We start from the raw sequence: 19,865 nt of genomic DNA on the forward strand, positions 1-19,865 counted from the left end.
CTCATTAAGATGATAAAACATTATTAACTTCCTTAAAAATACATCATAGTCACATGTATTTACTTGTATAGAATTGAATACAATTGGCAGTCTTACCTTCGTATTTGTATGTGGAGTACATGCACCTCTCCTGGTCCAGGAACAGCTCTTACTTTGATTATTAAAGTCTCATCCCCTTCCGTTTGGTCTAAATGTCCAGTTTGGAGATGTTTTTCAGCCTGTAACTATAATCTTGATAGTCACATGAATTCATTATTTCTTTCAGCACAACATTAAAAAAATATAAATCATTAATATGTAATCAAATGAATCCCACAGGGTTGGAAGGATGCCAACATTGTGGTCATCTACAAGAGCAGAGGTGACAAAACAGCCTGTGGGAACAGCCGTGGAATTTCCCTTCTTTCCATCGCAGGGAAAGTGCTGGCAAAGATCATGCTCAAGAGGCTCGAGGAGCACATCTCGGAAGCTGCTCTCCCGGAGACACAATGTGGCTTCCGGAAAACGAGATCCACCACCAACATGGTGTTTGTCTTAAGGCAGTTATTGGAGAAGAGCAGAGAGCAGTGCAAAGACCTATATATAGCCTTCATCGACCTCAGCAAAGCGTTTGACACCATAAATCGTGAGATGCTCTGGAAACAACTGTCCAAACTTGGGGTACCCACCAAGTTTTATCTCCATCCTGCGGCAACTGCATGATGGAATGAAAGCCAGAGTCCTCACTGGAGAACTGCAGTCAGAGTTCTTCAAGGTAAATGTTGGGATGAAGCAAGGCTGTGTCCTGGCACCAGTACTTTTCAATCTCTTCCTTTCTGCCATCACCTACCTCTTCCACCGTGGCCTGGATCACAAAGACGGTGTTCACATCGAATACCGCCTTGACGGGAGTCTTTTTAATATTTGCCGTCTCCAAGCCTACACCGACAAAGGTCTGCCAAATCTGCGAGCTACAATACGCGGATGATTGTGCAGTGATAGCGCACAACCCTCAGTCCATGCAGCATGCCATCAACACAATTTCCCCTCTGTACCAGTCCTTTGGTCTCCAGGTCAATATTCCAAAAACTGAAGTCATGTCCCAACTCGTTACCCAACCTTCTTCACCTTACAGGTTTTATATAAATGGTGTCCCACTTAAAACAGTTGATCACTTCACTTACCTTGGCTCCACACTGTCCTCCCACTGCTCCCTCGACATAGACATACATACCTGCATCAATAAAGCCTCATCAGCCTTTGGACGCCTTCGCAGCAGGGTTTTTGCAAACGCAACCTGAAGGCCAGCACCGAAGTCGCCGTCTACAACGCTGTATGTGTGTCCACTCTGCTTTACGGGGCGGAAACATGGACTCCATACAGGCGGCACATTGCAAACTTGGAGGCCTTCCACATCCACTGCCTTCAGAAGATCCTTGGTCTATCCTGGGACAGAGTCCCCTACAATGAGATTCTGGAGAGCACCAAATCCAGCTGTATGGAAGCAGCCATGGCCAAAAGACACCTGCGGTGGCTAGGACACACCACACTCCTAATCACCGCCTGCCCCGCCAAGTCCTCTACGGCCAACTATGTGAAGCAAAGTGTGTTGCTGGTGGACTAAAGAAGCGATACAAGGACTACACCAAGGACCTTCTGAAGCGTGCTTCTATCAACCCAATGCGGCTTGAAACCCTGGCATGTGACCGCTTGAATTGGCAGGCCACTTGTGCCAGAGTAACATCCCAAATAAACCACAGCAACCAGCAGAGAAGGTCTGAGAGACGTGTCCAGCGACACCAGAGGACAGCAGATGGGCTCCCCAGGCCCATCTGCGGACGGAAGTGCGGCTCACGCATTGGCCTACACAGCCACATCAAATGGCATCAGCGGCAACATCGTTGAAACCACCCTCCCCTCTATGGGGCAAGCGTCATCATCGTACACGATGGACAGCTTAGATCCTGGTCCAGGAACAGCTCTTACTTTGATTAGTAAAGTCTCATCCCCTTCCGTTTGGTCTAAATGTCCAGTTTGGAGATGTTTTTCAACTTGTAACTGTAATCTTGATAGTCACATGAGTTCATTATTTATTTCAGCACAACAATAAAAAATTATAAATCATTATGTAATCAAAATAATTTGTTGCAGCTAGAGATGTCCAATAATGGCTTTTTTACTGATATCCGATATTCCGATATTGTCCAACTCTTAATTACCGATATCAACCGATACCGATATATGCAGTCGTGGAATGAACACATTATTATGCCTAATTTTGTTATGATGCCCCGCTGGATGCTACTTTATGTTGTACATTTTTTACTTGAGATTTCCAATTCATTTTATCATCTATTATTACACCCAAAAATGTGTTTTCTTTTACCCTTTCAATATTTACTACGTCTGTTTTTGTGTTTGACTTTCTTTTCTACTGTTACCAAATAACATTATTTTAGTCCTACTGAGATTCAAACATAGTCTGTTTTTGTCAAACCATCTTTTTAATTTGTTAATTTCTTCTCTTATTATTTGTATTAGCTTCTGTGTGTTCTCTCCTGAACAAAATGCAGTTGTATCATCTGCAAATAATACTAACTTTAAGTCCTTTGTAACTTTGCAAATGTCATTTATTTAGAGATTGAACAATTTTGGTCCGAGTATTGATCCCTGAGGTACGCCACAATATATTTTTAGCTCTGTGGAAGTGTATTCTCCTATCTTCACATATTACTTCCTGTTGGTTAAGTAGCTTCTTACCAAGTTCAATACTAGTCGCCTTTTTTTATAAAGCAGCAGATTTTTTTCTAACTCCATTGCCATCTCTCGCAGTCACCCGCTTTTTTTTCGATTGAGATTAACTGCGGGAGTCCATCGTCCAATCTCCGGCTTCGTTCATTGGCTGCCTTAAAAAATATCCACCAATGACGTAAAGCACTTTAAGAAAGGCGGGACTTCCGGTTGACGGTACGAGACGTAGTAAGGCCTCGCATGCGGTTTCGGAGTCACTGCTGCATTTAACCAATATTGAGGTTAGTTTCTCGCATGGGTCCTGTTCAATGAAAATGAGTGTGTTGTCTTTTATTACGTGTCTACAATTGTGTTCGAGATCGGTGTTGTTTATGAGCGAGGAAGGCACTTTAAATAGAAAGAGACTTCCTTCATTCATTGTTTCTTGCTTCTATTCAGTGCGCTAGCATGTTGTGGCCTAGCCTAGCATCACTTAGCTTTGCCGGCCCACCGTCTTTTACTTATTAGTTTGTTATAAATAAACCACACACTTTCGAGTTCATCCCTTTTATTTATTTAACTCTATTGCGTTCACTGTTAGTGATTTTATATACACAAGGCAGGGTTTTCGATAGCATATTTCTGGAAATAGCATGTTAGCTTGCCACGTTAGCTATGGTTACGCAACACAATAGCCAAACTTGCCAGTTTGTTTAACCAATGAGTACTTTATAACTATACATATTATTCTGTCTAACCTTTGTTTAGAACCTGTAAATTAATTTGAAATTACGTAGTTACCTATGAATAAATAATTAATTTAATCACGGACGGTTGAATATTAAGACTGTTGGCGTTAATGTTGCCATCTGCTTAATCACTCTTAATCATTTTATTTTATTTACATTTTTTATTGAACAACAAACATACGTTTATAATTCACACAAAAGTCAAGGCACTTTCAACATCAAGGAAAGAAAACAAAAGCAAATAGAGAGAGTAATAACACATGTCCTTATTTTCCTTAGCGCAACTTTTGTAAACTCCGTCAGGATATATTGTCTTTGAACTGTGTCCGGAAAATATTATTTCACTAAAACTGCCCTCATATAATTGTATTGCTCCATAGACAAAATGGCTGAGACTGACGTCGATAATGAGTTGCTCGACTACGAAGATGACGATGAGCCCCAAGGAGCACCTGAGACTGCAGCCCCCGCCGGGAAGAAGGAGGTGAAGGGCTCTTATGTTTCTATCCACAGCTCTGGATTCAGGGATTTCCTACTCAAACCCGAGCTACTCCGCGCCATCATTGACTGTGGTTTTGAACATCCATCTGAAGGTAATGCATCAGGAATTATAAGGCAGCCGACATGGTGCTCAGATGTTTCTATTTCTGGCAATTGCTTACATCCTATTTTTGTCCGCCTTTTCATACAGTCCAGCATGAATGCATCCCGCAAGCCATCCTAGGCATGGACATCCTTTGCCAAGCCAAGTCCGGTATGGGCAAGACTGCTGTGTTCGTACTGGCCACCCTTCAACAGATCGAACCAGTTGATGGACAGGTTAGTATCCATCTGATGTGGGCCTGGGCCGATAGTCAAACAATTAATGAAAACGAAGTCGATTACTTTGCTTGCTACAGTGTTGGCGCTAGGAATTTTCAAAACGGGGTCCCGGGGACCCCATCAAGTCATAGAAATGGGGCCCCACTTTTTGTAACTGTTTTGAAACCAAATGCTAAATGTATGCATTATCCTGTTATATCTCACATTCTATATTGTGTTTTGGAAAAAGGTTGTCATAAACTTTACTTAATACATTAAAAAAAATACAAAACTAATTTTTATGCATATGTAAATGTATTCAGTTATAAACATTAATTCACTTTCTTCTTTCCTTCATGGATCTAAACGTTACCGCTTTTCTATCTTTGTATTTAATAAGTTGTAGGTGTATTTATTTCAGTATAAAAATGTAAGATTTTTTGCTTCGGTCATGAAATTATGATAATCATGTGCAAGGGCATGTATATATTATTTATTTAACGCTGAAATCTCTATAGTCTACATCAACTTCAGATCTATCCATCAATTCTAAGTTTTTTTATGTTATTGTTTTGTTTGTTTTCTACCCTTTTGTCAAAGAAATCTGTTTTTTTATGGCAAACGCACAAAATATGCAAAATCTTCCACAAAAAAATATTTTTCGAGGTGGAATATTTGATGTGAAGTAATCGGAGCCTTGGATAGGTCAATAATTCATAAAAACATTGATTTTGATTCAATATTATGTTTTGAGCTATAACATTTTTAAAGAAAAAAACAGCTTTGTTATATTAGGCTACATTACAACTTTTTCTAAATTACATTTCACCTGTAAGCTTTTTTTTTTCCACTTTTGTTATGTTTTTGTTTATTTTAACAGTATTTTTAGAATGTGCCATGGGCCTTTAAAACATTAGCTGCGGGCCACAAATGTCCTCCGGGCCACACATTTGACAGTAATACATTAACCCTTGTGTGGTGTTCGGGTCTGTGGGACCCGTTTTCATTTTTTGTTAAAAGAAAAATTATACAATTAATTAATTTTTCAAACTGAGACTCACTGACTTTGGCTCATTTTCTGTGAAGAACATATATCCGAATACTTATTTAATGACCACACACCATACACCCCCCCTACACATTTCTATTACATATAAGATGTCCGGGTCCACTGCACCCGGGCTAATAGAAGTGTGGAAATTGATGTTCTGTGTACCACACACACACACACACACACACAGCAGGCCTAGACAAGAGGAGGACAGAGTGTAGGTACACAGAACATCAGAGGGTCAAATGTGTGAGAAAATGAGAGCAGACAGTGTTGACAAACAATGTTGCAACCTTGTGTGGGAACTGCAGGTGCAGAAACACAAAAGAAGAATCCCTGTGGGATGCAGAAACTGGCAGAGAAATTTTCCGTGCAAAGTTCATATTGTTACTCAGCCAGCGTTTGTTGGTCTGATGGACCCGTTGCATTTTTGGCCACAAACGCTGGCTGAGTAACAACAATATGAACATTACACAAGGGTTAAATCTGATAAGTCTATCGATAAAAAGCAGAACCTGCCGACGCAAGCGCGTTTATCATAACGCACTATCATAACGCACTATCATAACGCACAGTCAGCATCTCTGCCTCAGTAAACAATGACGGTGATGGCGTCACTGTCAGCGATGCTAACTTGTCAGCCACTTTTCCACGAGACTCCTTTTGAATACTCCTCGCACATTAACACTCTAAAAGGCACATATTTTCCCTGTTTGTTGACCTGCAAAGTATGTTTTTGGGGTGGGGTTTGGTCGGGTGCTGGTTAGCTTGAAGCTAACAGCTAGCCTGTCTCTATCCTCGAACGATGTCGATGCAGCGTGAGATAAAACAACTCATTTACTGGAGACATGGCACAGGATGAAGTTAAAAAGGTTGACTTTACACTCACCTTAGTGTTTACCATGAAGGCTTTCTTTTGACAGCCCTTCGCTGTAAAGTTGTCCGACTGCAAACTGAGGCAGTATTGTGATTGATAAACCTTTCGACGAGTCAAAATTTAAGAAACTGTACCAGAAAGTTCATTACTTTGAAGAAGACCAGTAAAACGCCGTCCGCAACACTTGGAGCATGGGCTCATTAAAGAAGCACAGAAAGTTTCATGTTGTGTGACTCAATCAAATAATGTGACAGAGATGTATTGACAGGAAGATTACAGAACAAATGTCTGCCAAAAATCCAAACGTTGTGTAAATATCTTCACAAATCGGAAACTTATTATATAAGTAAAGAAGAGCAGGCGGCAGCTCTTAAATTCTCATACTTTCTGTAACATCCAGCCAGTTTGAAAAATGTCTCACATTGAAGCTACATGGAGCCCAGAATGTTAAATTAAATGTTAGCAATAGTTCAGGGTTCCTCAAAAATCCATAAACTGCCATGAAATTGGGGAAAAATGCACTTTTACGTGTTCAATATTTATTTAAATTACATTTTTGCTAACAGAGATGAGACCATTTTATTTTTTATTCATTTAGAATAACTTGGTTATCTGCCTTCCAAATACAATTCTACAGTAATGTGAAATAAAAGTTGATATCCTTCTAAATGGTTATTTTACTTTCACGTAAAAACACTCCTTTTCAAGGTGTTTTTAAAATGTTGTGCTACTTCGTCCCGGTGAACTTCTTTTGTTTTCACTTTATTGCACTGTGCATGCAAGTTACGTTGGGGCCTGTGCGTGTTTACATTGATGTCTGATAAAAAGTACTTTTATTTGCAGTGTAAACGGTCAGATCTCAAAAAAATCTGATTTGGGCCACTTTGGCCTGCAGTGTAAATGTAGTCAAAGTTGTTTGAAGGGTATGTTCCATGTACAATGGTGGTGTTTTTGTGGGGTGCAAAGCAGCAATTAAATGTTTGCTTATTTCAATGAGCGGCACTGTTTGGCGATGCCAGTTTTGAAAATACCAACTGTGTCATGGAACCATTGAAACTAGGTGCCACTCACTGTACTTAATACTAGTTCAATAAGCTGGGGTACACACCCTGAAACTACCATGCCTGTGGAAGATTTTTACGACTCAACACCATTCCATGCACGTGCAGACTCAGTCTTAGAACGATTGTAACGTTATCACTCTTTGCAGATTAGAATCTGTCCAAATTGGTAACAGCTATTGAGAATAATTTAGCAGGAGTCATTTAATCAAATGTTAGTATTTAATGAGCATTGGTTTATTGAAATGATGTTCATTCTTCTCAACTGGTATCTTGCAGGTGGCTGTATTGGTCATGTGCCACACACGAGAGCTGGCCTTCCAGATCAGCAAAGAGTACGAGCGCTTCTCCAAGTACATGCCGGCAGTCAAATCAGCAGTCTTTTTTGGCGGTATGCTCATCAAGAACGACGAGGAAGTCCTGAAAAAGAACTGCCCCCACATTGTCGTGGGAACGCCGGGTCGCATCCTGGCTCTCATCCAGAACAAGACCCTCAGTCTGAAGAACGTCAAACATTTTGTCCTGGATGAGTGTGACAAAATGTTGGAGCATCTAGGTATTTGTTGTAATTGTTGGATGTTGTTTGGCGTTTACGCTGGAGCTCATTGGTGTACCGTCCTGTCTTTGCACAGACATGAGGTGTGACGTGCAGAACATCTTCAAGATCACTCCCCACGAAAAGCAGGTCATGATGTTCAGTGCCACACTGAGTAAGGACATCCGACCGGTCTGTCGCAAATTCATGCAGGATGTAAGTGGAATTTTTTTAAACAAGGCTTGCATGTGTGCTAGCAGTTGAAAGTAAAAGTCATCTATCTTAGCCCATGGAGGTGTTTGTGGATGACGAGACCAAACTGACGTTGCATGGCCTGCAACAGTACTACTGCAAGCTGAAGGACAGCGAGAAGAACCGCAAACTTTTTGACCTGCTTGACGTGCTAGAATTCAACCAGGTAAAAATTATATTTGCTATTTATGGTGAAGATCTGACATTAAGGCCCTTTTCCACCCAAAGTCCAGAAACTTGCGCTTCCACTGCATTTTACAGTTTAGGGTCGTTTTCTGCAAATCAGTAGATGCATCACGATTGGAACGTGGACTTTTCTGAATGAATGGACAAATGTCTCTTATTTACGTATGTTCAAGGACTACAGACAGTTCTCAAAAGCAGATCTAGCGTGGACACACACATAGGAGGAGAGAACATGCTAACCGTTGCGCTAAGATAGCTTTGATTGATTGATTGATTGATTGAGACTTTTATTAATAGGTTGCACAGTGAAGTACATATTCCGTACAATTGACCACTAAATGGTAACACCCGAATAAGTTTTTCAACTTGTTTAAGTCGGGGTCCACTTAAATTGATTCATGATACAGATATATACTATCATCATAATACAGTCATCACACAAGATAATCACATTGAATTATTTACGATCAGGGGTGTGGAGGGGGGGTAGGATATGGATATGGGGAGGGAGAGGGAGGGGGAGAGAGAGAGAGATCAGAAGGCATAAGAAAAAGTAACTGCATTTGCTTATTAACAATCCGGGGAGGGTGTTAGTTTAGGGTTGTAGCTGCCTGGAGGTGAACTTTTATTGCGGTTTTGAAGGAGGATAGAGATGCCCTTTCTTTTATACCTGTTAGGTGCGCATTCCACATTGATGTGGCATAGAAAGAGAATGAGTTAAGACCTTTGTTAGTTCGGAATCTGGGTTTAACGTGGTTAGTGGAGCTCCCCCTGGTGTTGTGGTTATGGCGGTCATTTACGTTAAGGAAGTAGTTTGACATGTACTTCGGTATCAGGGAGGTGTAGTGGATTTTATAGACTAGGCTCAGTGCAAGTTGTTTAACTCTGTCCTCCACCTTGAGCCAGCCCACTTTAGAGAAGTGGGTAGGAGTGAGGTGGGATCTGGGGTGGAGGTCTAGAAGTAACCTGACTAGCTTGTTCTGAGATGTTTGGAGTTTAGATTTGAGGGTTTTGGAGGTGCTAGGATACCAGGAGGTGCATGCGTAATCGAAAAAGGGTTGAACGAGAGTTCTTGCCAGAATCCTCAAGGTTCTTTTGTTGACCAGAGAGGAGATTCTGTAGAGAAATCTCGTTTGTTGACCTTTCTGAATGAATGAATGAAATGGTGAAACAACAAAAGAATACTTTGTATATTTCAACAGAAGCCTAACTGTGTTAATAACAGAGTAGCAAACTAAGAAGAAATTAGCAAGTAGATGAATAAATTAGAGACCATATCTTTGCCTGAAAGACACCTTTACAGTGAAAAATAAACCGACAAAGGTTTGTGGCGACTGCGGGCGAAGAACATTCTGTGGGTTTAGAATGCAAGGAAATGAAGCCATAGATTGATAATCCCCTGACACCACACTTGGGAAAAACATGACACTTGAAGCAAATTCCAAAGGACTGGTTTGGAGGAAGTATGAAGGAAGGAAAGGTTGTTTTATACATTTATGCCTCCATGGTTTGATATGAACATTTTACACAGATCCCAAATACATAAACACGTGTAAGAAAAGTTGTTTTTGCATATTGGGGCCCCTTTAAAGGCTTGCTGAAATGAGATTTTCTTATTTAAACGGGGATAGCAGATCCATTCTATGTGTCATAATTGATCATTTCGCGATATTGCCATATTTTTGCTGAAAGGATTTAGTAGAGAACATCGACGATAAAGTTTGCAACTTTTGGTCGCTGATAAAAAAAAAGCCTTGCCTGTACCGGAAGTAGTGTGACGTCACAGGTTGAAGAGCTCCTCACATCTGCACATTGTTTTCAATCATGGACGCCAGCAGCGTGAGCGATTCGGACCGAGAAAGCGACAATTACCCCATTAATTTGAGCGAGGATCAAAGATTCGTGGATGAGGAAAGTGAAGGATTAGAGGGCAGTGGAAGCGATTCAGATAGGGAAGATGCTGTGAGAGGCGGTTGTGACCTGATATTCAGCTGGGAATGACTAAAACAGTAAATAAACACAAGACATATATACAGTACACTCTATTAGCCACAACACAACCAGGCTTATATTTAATATGCCACAAATTAATCGCGCATAACAAACACCTCCCCCCTCCCGTCCATATAACCCGCCAATACAACTCAAACACCCGCACAACACACTCAATCCCACAGCCCAAAGTATCGTTCACTTCCGCAAAGTTCATACAGCACATATATTTCCCCAAAGTTACGTACGAGACATGCACATAGCGGCACGCACGGATGGGCAAGCGATCAAATGTTTGGAAGAAAGCTGCATAGTCACGGTAGCACGTCTGCTATCCAACTCAAAGTCCTCCTGGTTGTGTTGCTGTAGCCAGCCGCTAATACACTGATCCCACCTACAGCTTTCTTCTTTGCTGTCTTCATTGTCCATTAAACAAATTGCAAAAGATTCACCAACACAGATGTCCAGAATACTGTGGAATTTTGCGATGAAAACAGAGCTATTTGTATTGGGACACAATGGTGTCCCATTACTTCCGCACACTCTGTGACGTCACGCGCAAACGTCATCATACCGAGACATTTTCAGCCGGGTATTTCCCGGGAAATTTAAAATTGCACTTTATAAGTTAACCCGGCCGTTTTGGCATGTGTTGCAATGTTAAGATTTCATCATTGATGTATAAACTATCAGACTGCGTGGTCGGTAGTACTGGGTTTCAGTAGGCCTTTAATAATATATTTATAATATATAATAGGGGTGTAACAATTCCTTTTAAATTTGGTTTGATAGTTTTGGTTGTGATATACGATTCATTGAAAATACTATTTTAATTTTTTTTAGAATTATACGATCCCAAACAATTAAGTAAGTTGAAATTGATTCCCTAACTTTTTATCTAAAAAAATCAAGCAGTGTGGCCGTGAAATAAATAGTGGATATTTAACCGTTCAAGCAATTTTCAATCAAAGTACAGTGTACAGCATTTTAAGAGAAGATTTCCCTGCTAAATAATGTTCCCTGACGTAGCCATACAGTAATTTTTCTCCACCCTGGCTTGCCATTGAAGGACAGCATCTCTGTTGATGGTGCTGGTCCATAGACTCCTTCATCCATCTTCTATTTCTTTGTTTCTCATCAAATGACTTCTTCTTGTGTTCCGGGAGTCGCTGTCACTTCCATTGTGTCTTCTGTGGTTTAAAGTTGTTTGCAGTGGTTTTGTAGCTTGTAGTGAATAAGTTGACAGTGAAGGAGAGACAGATGACGATACAAACCCAGGGAGTCAAAACACGTACAAGAGCTGTTGTTGGCCACAACTCGCGTTTAGACACTCAGCACACAGACACCCAAACTCTCGCAGGACTCTGTTCACTTGTGTGCCGCATTTGGGTCACACACATCAGCACCACCTCTTAAAGGCACACACACACACACTATTGTCTTGTGGTGTTCACCTTTTGTTCTGACCTTTCTCGACTCTGACCTTTTTCGACCACCGTATGTATCTGCCACTTTTGTTTTGATGGCACAACAGACAGGAAAATAGACTTAACGTTTAAAATCTTTATTATTACAAGTTTTAAACTTCATAGTCTTGACGTTTTTAAGTCCAATGGTTTCCTTTTTCTAGTATCGATAAAATCGATTGACATTCTTTTAAAACAATCTTGGATCGATACCTATCTCTTGAAAGGTAAACTTGCCGAGCACAGATCAATACACTTTAAATGTAGGAATATAAATCGATATATCAAACAATTGTTACACCTCTAATATATAATATCAGGGTTCCCCTGGATTGCAACCATATAGTGGCGGGAGAATGAGGCGTGGTCAATATGACATTATAATTTTGATTTGCAATTATGCATGTATTTTCTTTTAAAAAGACTAAAATGTTTTATGTCAATTTAAAACAAATATTAGTTATTAATAGGGCTGCAACAACTAATCGATTAAATCGATCATAAAAATAGTCGGCAATGAATTTAGTCATCGATTCGTTGGATCTATGCTATGCGCTGAGGCTACATTTTAAATTTTTTTAATTAAATAAACCTTTATTTATAAACTGCAACGTTTACAAACAGCTGAGAAACAATAATCAAAGTAAGTACAAAAACAGTACAAAACAGCACCAGGGGGGCGCTGAGGCTACGTCTCATGAGGTGGCAGTAAGCCAGCCAATGATGTGTCAAGTGCAGCTCACGTGACGACGAGATTTTTTTAAGGAAGCAAAGCAGCAACTGTTGTGTATTAACTTTCAGAGTGTTAGGAACTTCTTGGAGAGTGCATTTTCTGTGTTGTTTTGAGTCGCAACAGGCATTCATGAGTTCAGCTTTTTTGTGAGTAACGTTAACGTTATCCCTTTGTTGCAACGCGGGGCTGATAATGTGTCTCCGGCACATTTGACTCCGTTTTGAGAGAGAAAACGCACGGTTACCAATTTCGAAATAAACGTAACGGACAGAAATATCTCAGGTTGGTTTCATAATGGATCAATGTAGCCGTTCCGATAAAGCTATATAGATCTATTATGATTTGAGTGACACTTCAGTATAACTAAACGTTATGAAGGTGCTGGAATATTTCATGCTATTATTCAGAGGCAGCCTAAAATGAATCCTTTATAATTCACAACAGAAACGTGTACAATATCTGATCCAGTTCTGATCTGATGAGTTACATTTCTGTGTTATTATTGGTGTGACGTGTGGACAAGTGTAGCCACGGAAGCTTACCTTGGCAATTCATGCCGTTACATTGGAGACGAATGGAACATGAAGTCAATCTGCCTTACGACCATGCCACTAGAGCAGGGGTCACCAACGTGGTGCCCGCGGGCACCAGGTAGCCCGTAAGGACCAGGTGAGTAGCCCGCTGGCCTGTTCTAAAAATAGCTCAAATAGCAGCACTTACCAGTGAGCTGCCTCTATTTTTTAAATTGTATTTATTTACTAGCAAGCTGGTCTCGCTTTGCCTGACATTTTAATTCTAAGAGAGACAAAACTCAAATAGAATTTGAAAATCCAAGAAAATATTTTAAAGACTTGGTCTTCACTTGTTTAAATAATTTCATACATTTTTTGACTTGGCTTCTTATAACTTTCAGAAAGACAATTTTAGAGAAAAAATACAACCTTAAAAATGATTTTAGGATTTTTAAACACATATACCTTTTTACCTTTTAAATTCCTTCCTCTTCTTTCCTGACAATTTAAATCAATGTTCAAGTAAATGTATTTTTTTTATTGTAAAGAATAATAAATAAATTTTAATTTAATTCTTCATTTTAGCTTCTGTTTTTTCGACGAAGAATATTTGTGAAATATTTCTTCAAACTTATTATGATTAAAATTCAAAAAAAATATTCTGGCAAATCTAGAAAATCTGTAGAATCAAATTGAAATCTTATTTCAAAGTTTCAAATTTTAAAATTTTTGTTCTGGAAAATCTAGAAGAAATAATGATTTGTCTTTGTTAGAAATATAGCTTGGTCCAATTTGTTATATATTCTAACAAAGTGCAGATTGGATTTTAACCTATTTAAAACATGTCATCAAAATTCTAAAATTAATCTTAATCAGGAAAAATTACTAATGATGTTCCATAAATTTAATTTTTTCAAAAACATTTGAATTAGCTAGTTTTTCTCTTCTTTTTTTCGGTTGAATTTTGAATTTTAAAGAGTTGAAATTGAAGATAAACTGTTTCAAGATTGAATTGTCATTTTTTTCGTGTTTTCTCCTCTTTTAAACCATTCAATTAAGTGTAAATATCATTCATTATTAATAATAACAGAGTTAAAGGTAAATTGAGCAAATTGGCTATTTCTGGCAATTTATTTAAGTGTGTATCAAACTGGTAGCCCTTCGCATTAATCAGTACCCAAGAAGTAGCTCTTGCTTTCAAAAAGGTTGGTGACCCCTGCACTAGAGGAAAGACATTCAGCATCCAACATTACAGAATGGTTGGAATAGGTAGTAGCCAGGTTTGAAATTCCCCCAAGCAAAATTATTGCTATTGTCCATGACAATGGTGCACTTTAAAAAAACAAAAAAACATTTTTGCAACATTTTCCTTGTTTTATTTGGCAAGTTGAAAGAACATGGTGCCAGTATGCTGTTTTTTTTTCAATAAAATACTGGAAAGGATAGAAATGTAGTTTGTCTCTTTTATCCGATTATTAATCAATTAATCGAAGTAATAATCGACAGATTAATGGATTATCAAATTAGTTGTTAGTTGCAGCCCTAGTTATTAATAAAACATTATTAATGAAATAAAGTTCTTATCAGAATCACAATCATCTTTAACACATTTGACTTGGTAGACCATGCTCTCTTTGTTCAATGCAGTTTCAATTGCTGCTAATTGTAAAAGTAACATTTTATTCTGCCCTCCCTGAATGTTGTTTTATTTTGCCAAATATGTATACAGTCCTTTGAATTAGATTTGGAAAAATATATGTATAAATGTGTTTTGTTGGTATTTTTCACAATGTCACTGAAAGTAACCACACTAAAAGTCCATTATATATGCATATGAAGTGCACATACATGTAGGAATCACCATAATATAAATTAGAATACATTGGAAAAAAGCAATACAATTATGCAGGATGAAGGTTGAGTTCTAATGCTGCTAACGTACAATGGACAAGCTAACTCATGTTAGCATGGCCAATCGCAGGACACAGATAGGCAATCATTCATATCTATGGACAATTTGCAGTCTCCAATGAAGCGTACATGCATCTTTTTGGAATGTGGGAGGAAACCCACACACTCATGGGGACAAGTGCACACTCCACACAACGATGTGCAAACGCAACTTGGAAGGCGTAAAGTTAGACCTTATTGTCGGTAGTAATGGTAAAAGATGTAGGGTGGTTTCTCTTCAACTTTCTCTCCTTACTTTTGCCGGGTGTCAACTACTTTAGGTGCGCCACCAACTGACGCGCTTTTAACAGGCCATTGAGATGCACCGTTTTGTTTTCAAAATAAAGCAATGAGGAACGTTTTTATGATATTGGAGCTATTTTTTATTTATATTATTTACTGTGGGCACTTCAGCTGTAAATAATACATGTCATTGTTTATCACGCGGCAACGATATATCAGATTTACTATTAACATTGGCATTCTGTTGACTGGGGTTGAGGCTAGTAGCTGCACACTGACTACTTTTACAGTTCTGACAAAATGAATACTGAATATTTGATTCATCTTGGTTCCTCCTCTCGTTCACATTTCCTTCAACGAGCTGGCAGAGTCCCAGTTCTCCTAGTGAAATGGACTAATTGAAACACTACAGCTAAGTCCAAAAAGTGCAAGATAGTTCCACTTACCGTATTTTTCGGACTATAAGTCGCTCCGGAGTATATGTCGCACCGGCCGAAAATGCATAATAAAGGAGGAAAAAAACATAAGTCGCATTTTTTGGGGAAATTTATTTGATAAAACCCAACACCAAGAATAGACATTTGAAAGGCAATTTAAAATAAATAAAGAATAGTGAACAGGCTGAATAAGGGTACGTTATATGACGCATAAATAACCAACTGAGAATGTGCCTGGTATGTTAACGTAACATTATGGTAAGACTCATTCAAATAACTATAACATACCTGTATAGAACATGCTATACGTTTACCAAACAATCTGTCACTCCTAATCGCTAAATCCGATGAAATCTTATACGTCTAGTCTCTTACGTGAATGAGCTAAATAATATTATTTTATATTTTACGGTAATGTGTCAATAATTTCACACATAAGTCGCACCCCCGGCCAAACTATGAAAAAAACTGCGACTTATAGTCTGAAAAATACGGTATCTGTGTTTAAGCACACTCAAGTTCCCGCAAGTCCAAAATTCCTATTGGTCTTTATTTCTGTCGTCAAAGTATCTTGTAAAATAACATGATACAAATACATTGTCCCCTCATACGAGGGGACAATGTATGAGGGGACATACATTGGACAATGTGTCCCTGACTGTGTTCAAACCGTTAGCATTGACCGCTTCTCAAAAGTTCCTACGAGAAACTAAATGAGTTAGTTTTGTTGGAAAGGCAGGGGGTGGAAAATGGCCTAGTGAGTCCAAGTGATTATAAAAGGTTGTACATTGCAAGTTAAAAGATGAATGGTATGAAAAAGGTGGTTTATTTACTATTGCTTGTGTGTAGTAACCTTGTTCTGCCTCCAGGTGGTGATCTTTGTCAAGTCCATTCAGCGCTGCATCGCTCTGTCTCAACTTCTGGTGGAGCAAAACTTCCCTGCCATTGCCATCCACAGGGGAATGGCTCAGGAAGAGAGGTAAGCACTCCCAGCTGTGGGCGTAAATTCAACACATCGTTGCCTTCAAAGCTCACGCCAGCTGTGCCTGTCTCACTGTGCCCCCTTTGTACCTCAAGGCTGTCTCGCTACCAGCAGTTCAAAGACTTCCAAAGGCGCATTTTGGTGGCCACCAACCTCTTCGGCCGAGGGATGGATATCGAGCGGGTCAACATCGTCTTCAACTATGACATGCCGGAAGATTCCGACACCTACTTGCACAGGGTGAGACATGTTGTAGAGCGGGGTCACAGGTCATGGCTTCACACCTGCACTGTCTGCTCATCAGGTTGCCCGCGCTGGCAGGTTTGGCACCAAAGGCCTGGCTGTAACCTTTGTGTCCGACGAGACTGACGCCAAGACTTTGAACGACGTGCAGGACCGCTTCGAGGTCAACGTGGCCGAGCTGCCCGACGAAATCGACATCTCCTCTTACAGTACGACCCTTGCCTTTTCTAATTAGTCGCTCTGCTGTCATCACCTGTCATTATGCTGCCTTTAAGAGAGATAATCGCCTGCTGTTATTTCGTTAGTCAATTTGGGACCACAGTTGGCAGAGCAAGTTGAAAGGACTGCTGAGAAGTTGGAATGTTCAGCTGTTGTCGAGATCTGACATCTGCTCTTTTCTGTCCCACTCTAGTTGAGCAGTCCAGATGAACTTCCCAGCCTCCTCAGTGATTCCTGTACTTGGACGTAGATGTACTTTGCTCTTTATTTGAAAGCTCCACACGCTCCTTTCTCCACCAAACCTTTTATCTTCATTGTTTTGGGGGACTTATGATTGCTTTTATTTGTCTTTTATGGTTTTTGTTCATTGGAATTAAAAACTTTTTATAAAATATCATTGCACTCTTTTGCTTTTTGTTCTCAATACCACTCCGAGCGGGGCATGTTTACCACTGTTGAATATGTACAGTTGGTTTTCCTGTTTAAAAAGATCACATGAAAACCAAGACAGTTGTTCCCATCCAAAACATGGTAAATCCAATTGTCCCGGAAAATGGACATGAAGGACATTTTATAGAGCATAAATATAGTTTTACATGCAACAAACATTTCACTAGGTTTGCACAATTCATTGAATCTTTGTCACGATTGAGTGTGATAATCAACATTTATATGGAGGACATTGTGCAAACCAGGGTGTTCAAACTTTTCTCCAATAAGTACTGCACTTTTGGATATTTTCCAGACCAAACAATATTGTAACCCTTAAAGCTCCTCTCCATTTGGGTGAATGTTCAAGGTCCTGGGAAACCAAAAAAGCCTTTGTCATTAAAATGTTAACAAGTCATATATATTTGCTACAAATATAGATCAACTTCACATCTAGCCACAAAGCTTTACTTGTTCATGTTTTGCGTCCTTTTTGTCAAAGGAAATACTTTATGACAAAAGCACAACATGCAATACTTGCAATAAATTATGTTCAAAGTGGATTTTTTGATGTGAGGTTATTAGAACCTTAAGTAGGTAAAAAATTCATAGACATTTCTCTTGGTTCATTAGTTTTTTGAGCAGTGACTGTTAAAAAAAACAGTCTAAAGATATATCTACTTTCAATGCTTAAATCTCTGGCTCAACTTTAGAACTATCCGTCAATTACAAGATTTTATTTTTGGATGCTTTCTTAGGTTTTATGCCATTTTTGTTGAAGAAACCCTTGTTTAGTTCATGTGGTAAATACACAAAATATGCTGCATCATAAAAGTGGAATATTTCATGTGAAGTAATTGAATATGTCAATTCAGACTAACGTGGATTTTGATTTATTTAGTGAACAATGAGTAGACAGTCTTCATGGCAGCTTTGTGTTATTGCAACAATTTCTTGTTACATTACATATATTTCCGCTTTTATTACACTTTATATGTTTTTTTTGTAATAGAAATGTTAATGTACCGCGGGCCGCACGTTGACACCACTGGTGTAAACCAAATTCTGTATCCTGGAAATGTGTCCCATGCCGCAGGAGCGCGAATGGGGCGGAGCTCTGTTCCTTGTTCAGACAGCGGCAGCTTTTCGTGTTATGGGTGAGGGCGGACCTACGTCACTTCCGCCTACCAATCCCCTAGCAACCGGCAATTCGTTGAAAACAAACCAGCTCACAGCGAACACAGCATTGACAGAAAAAGCATTTAACGAGCGTTGTGGCTTGGAAGTCGGCGTTAAATCCTTCATTTACGCATTTTTACTTATTCGCATATCGTGTGAAAAAACGAAAATGTATTATTTGCGTCAGACTCGTCTCAGTGAACTTCAGGCTTAGCTTAGCTTGCTAGTTAGCTTAGCCTGCGCGCTACTAAGAAAGAGACGCGGAAGTTATCAACAACTTTGTGTGAACACGCCGTACTTGTTGGAGCCCACGTCGAAGAAGAAGCGCTTGTTGTCCACAGTCATCGACAAGCCCTCCGGCAGCTCCGCGGGCTCCTCGTCCACGCCGTAATCGTCAATAAGTTTGGCCAAAGCGTCGCGGAACTCGATAAGTCCCTGCGCCGGGAGCGCGATGGTCTGACCCCAAGCCGGGCCCCCTGTTCACGGTCTGCCGGATCCTCAAGAACCGTCCCCGCTGGTTCTCTTTCAGGTCCATGTAGTACTTCCGATTCTCCCGCACTAGGAACTCGCTTTTCAGGGCCCGCCGCGGCTCATCCTGCACCATGCCCGGGTTGCTGGGACCCAACTGGGCGTAGTGTTCAATGAAGTCCCCCAAGTAGTCGCGGAACTCGACCGCCACCGACATAGACAGCGTGAGGCGGCTCTTGTTGCCACCGGCCCCGACTTCGGCTATCTTCAAGAAGCGGCCTTTGGCGTTCTGCTTGACGTCCAAGTAGAAGCGTTCGTTTTCCCGGTGTAAAGCTGCGAGCCATTTGTCTCGTCTCTGTGGGCTTTTATCACGCTTTGGCAGAACAAAATACAACCTTTGTTTTCCCTGTTTCCGGTTGTGGTTAGCACAACCAAAAACAACACAGTTTTTCGGCATTTTGGAGGCAGAATGACGGGTTTAACCAGCGTAGGTCGACAGGTTAAAGAGTAATGGCAACGGTTTGTTTTCAACGCCAGTCTGGTTGCTGTGGCTCGAAGAACCCGTATGTAGCTCAGTTGCCCGGATGTCGGCCCTCACCCATTAGCGATGTCAATGATACAAAATGTGGATTATTACGTTCATGCTTTAATTGTCAGAAATGTTGTTGGTGTAACATGTGACATTCCTACCCGAATAAATGCTTTCGATCATCTGTACATTAGGTGTTGTATACTGTATGTATTCACATCGCTGCACAAGCGTCTCTATTGTATAGTGTCATGCTGCAGAG

The 19,865-nt window shown here is 40.0% G+C and overlaps 1 protein-coding gene and 1 pseudogene across 1 annotated transcript; one reads left to right on the forward strand and one right to left on the reverse strand.

The window, feature by feature from the left end:
* Positions 1–2,861: 2,861 nt before the first annotated feature.
* On the forward strand, positions 2,862–17,392 carry LOC133642275 (ATP-dependent RNA helicase DDX39A). The gene is made up of 10 exons (XM_062036379.1): positions 2,862–3,011; positions 3,839–4,051; positions 4,150–4,277; positions 7,528–7,804; positions 7,881–7,999; positions 8,070–8,201; positions 16,424–16,533; positions 16,632–16,776; positions 16,841–16,988; positions 17,192–17,392. The coding sequence occupies exons 2-10, from the start codon at positions 3,844–3,846 to the stop codon at positions 17,206–17,208; spliced, it is 1,284 nt and encodes a 427-aa protein (XP_061892363.1). The 5' UTR covers positions 2,862–3,011; positions 3,839–3,843; the 3' UTR covers positions 17,209–17,392.
* LOC133642276 (transcriptional activator protein Pur-alpha-like) lies at positions 15,793–19,548 on the reverse strand (annotated as a pseudogene).
* Positions 19,549–19,865: the final 317 nt, after the last annotated feature.

Source organism: Entelurus aequoreus, linkage group LG25, assembly GCF_033978785.1.
Source record: "Entelurus aequoreus isolate RoL-2023_Sb linkage group LG25, RoL_Eaeq_v1.1, whole genome shotgun sequence".
NCBI classification, from domain to species: Eukaryota; Metazoa; Chordata; class Actinopteri; order Syngnathiformes; family Syngnathidae; genus Entelurus; species Entelurus aequoreus.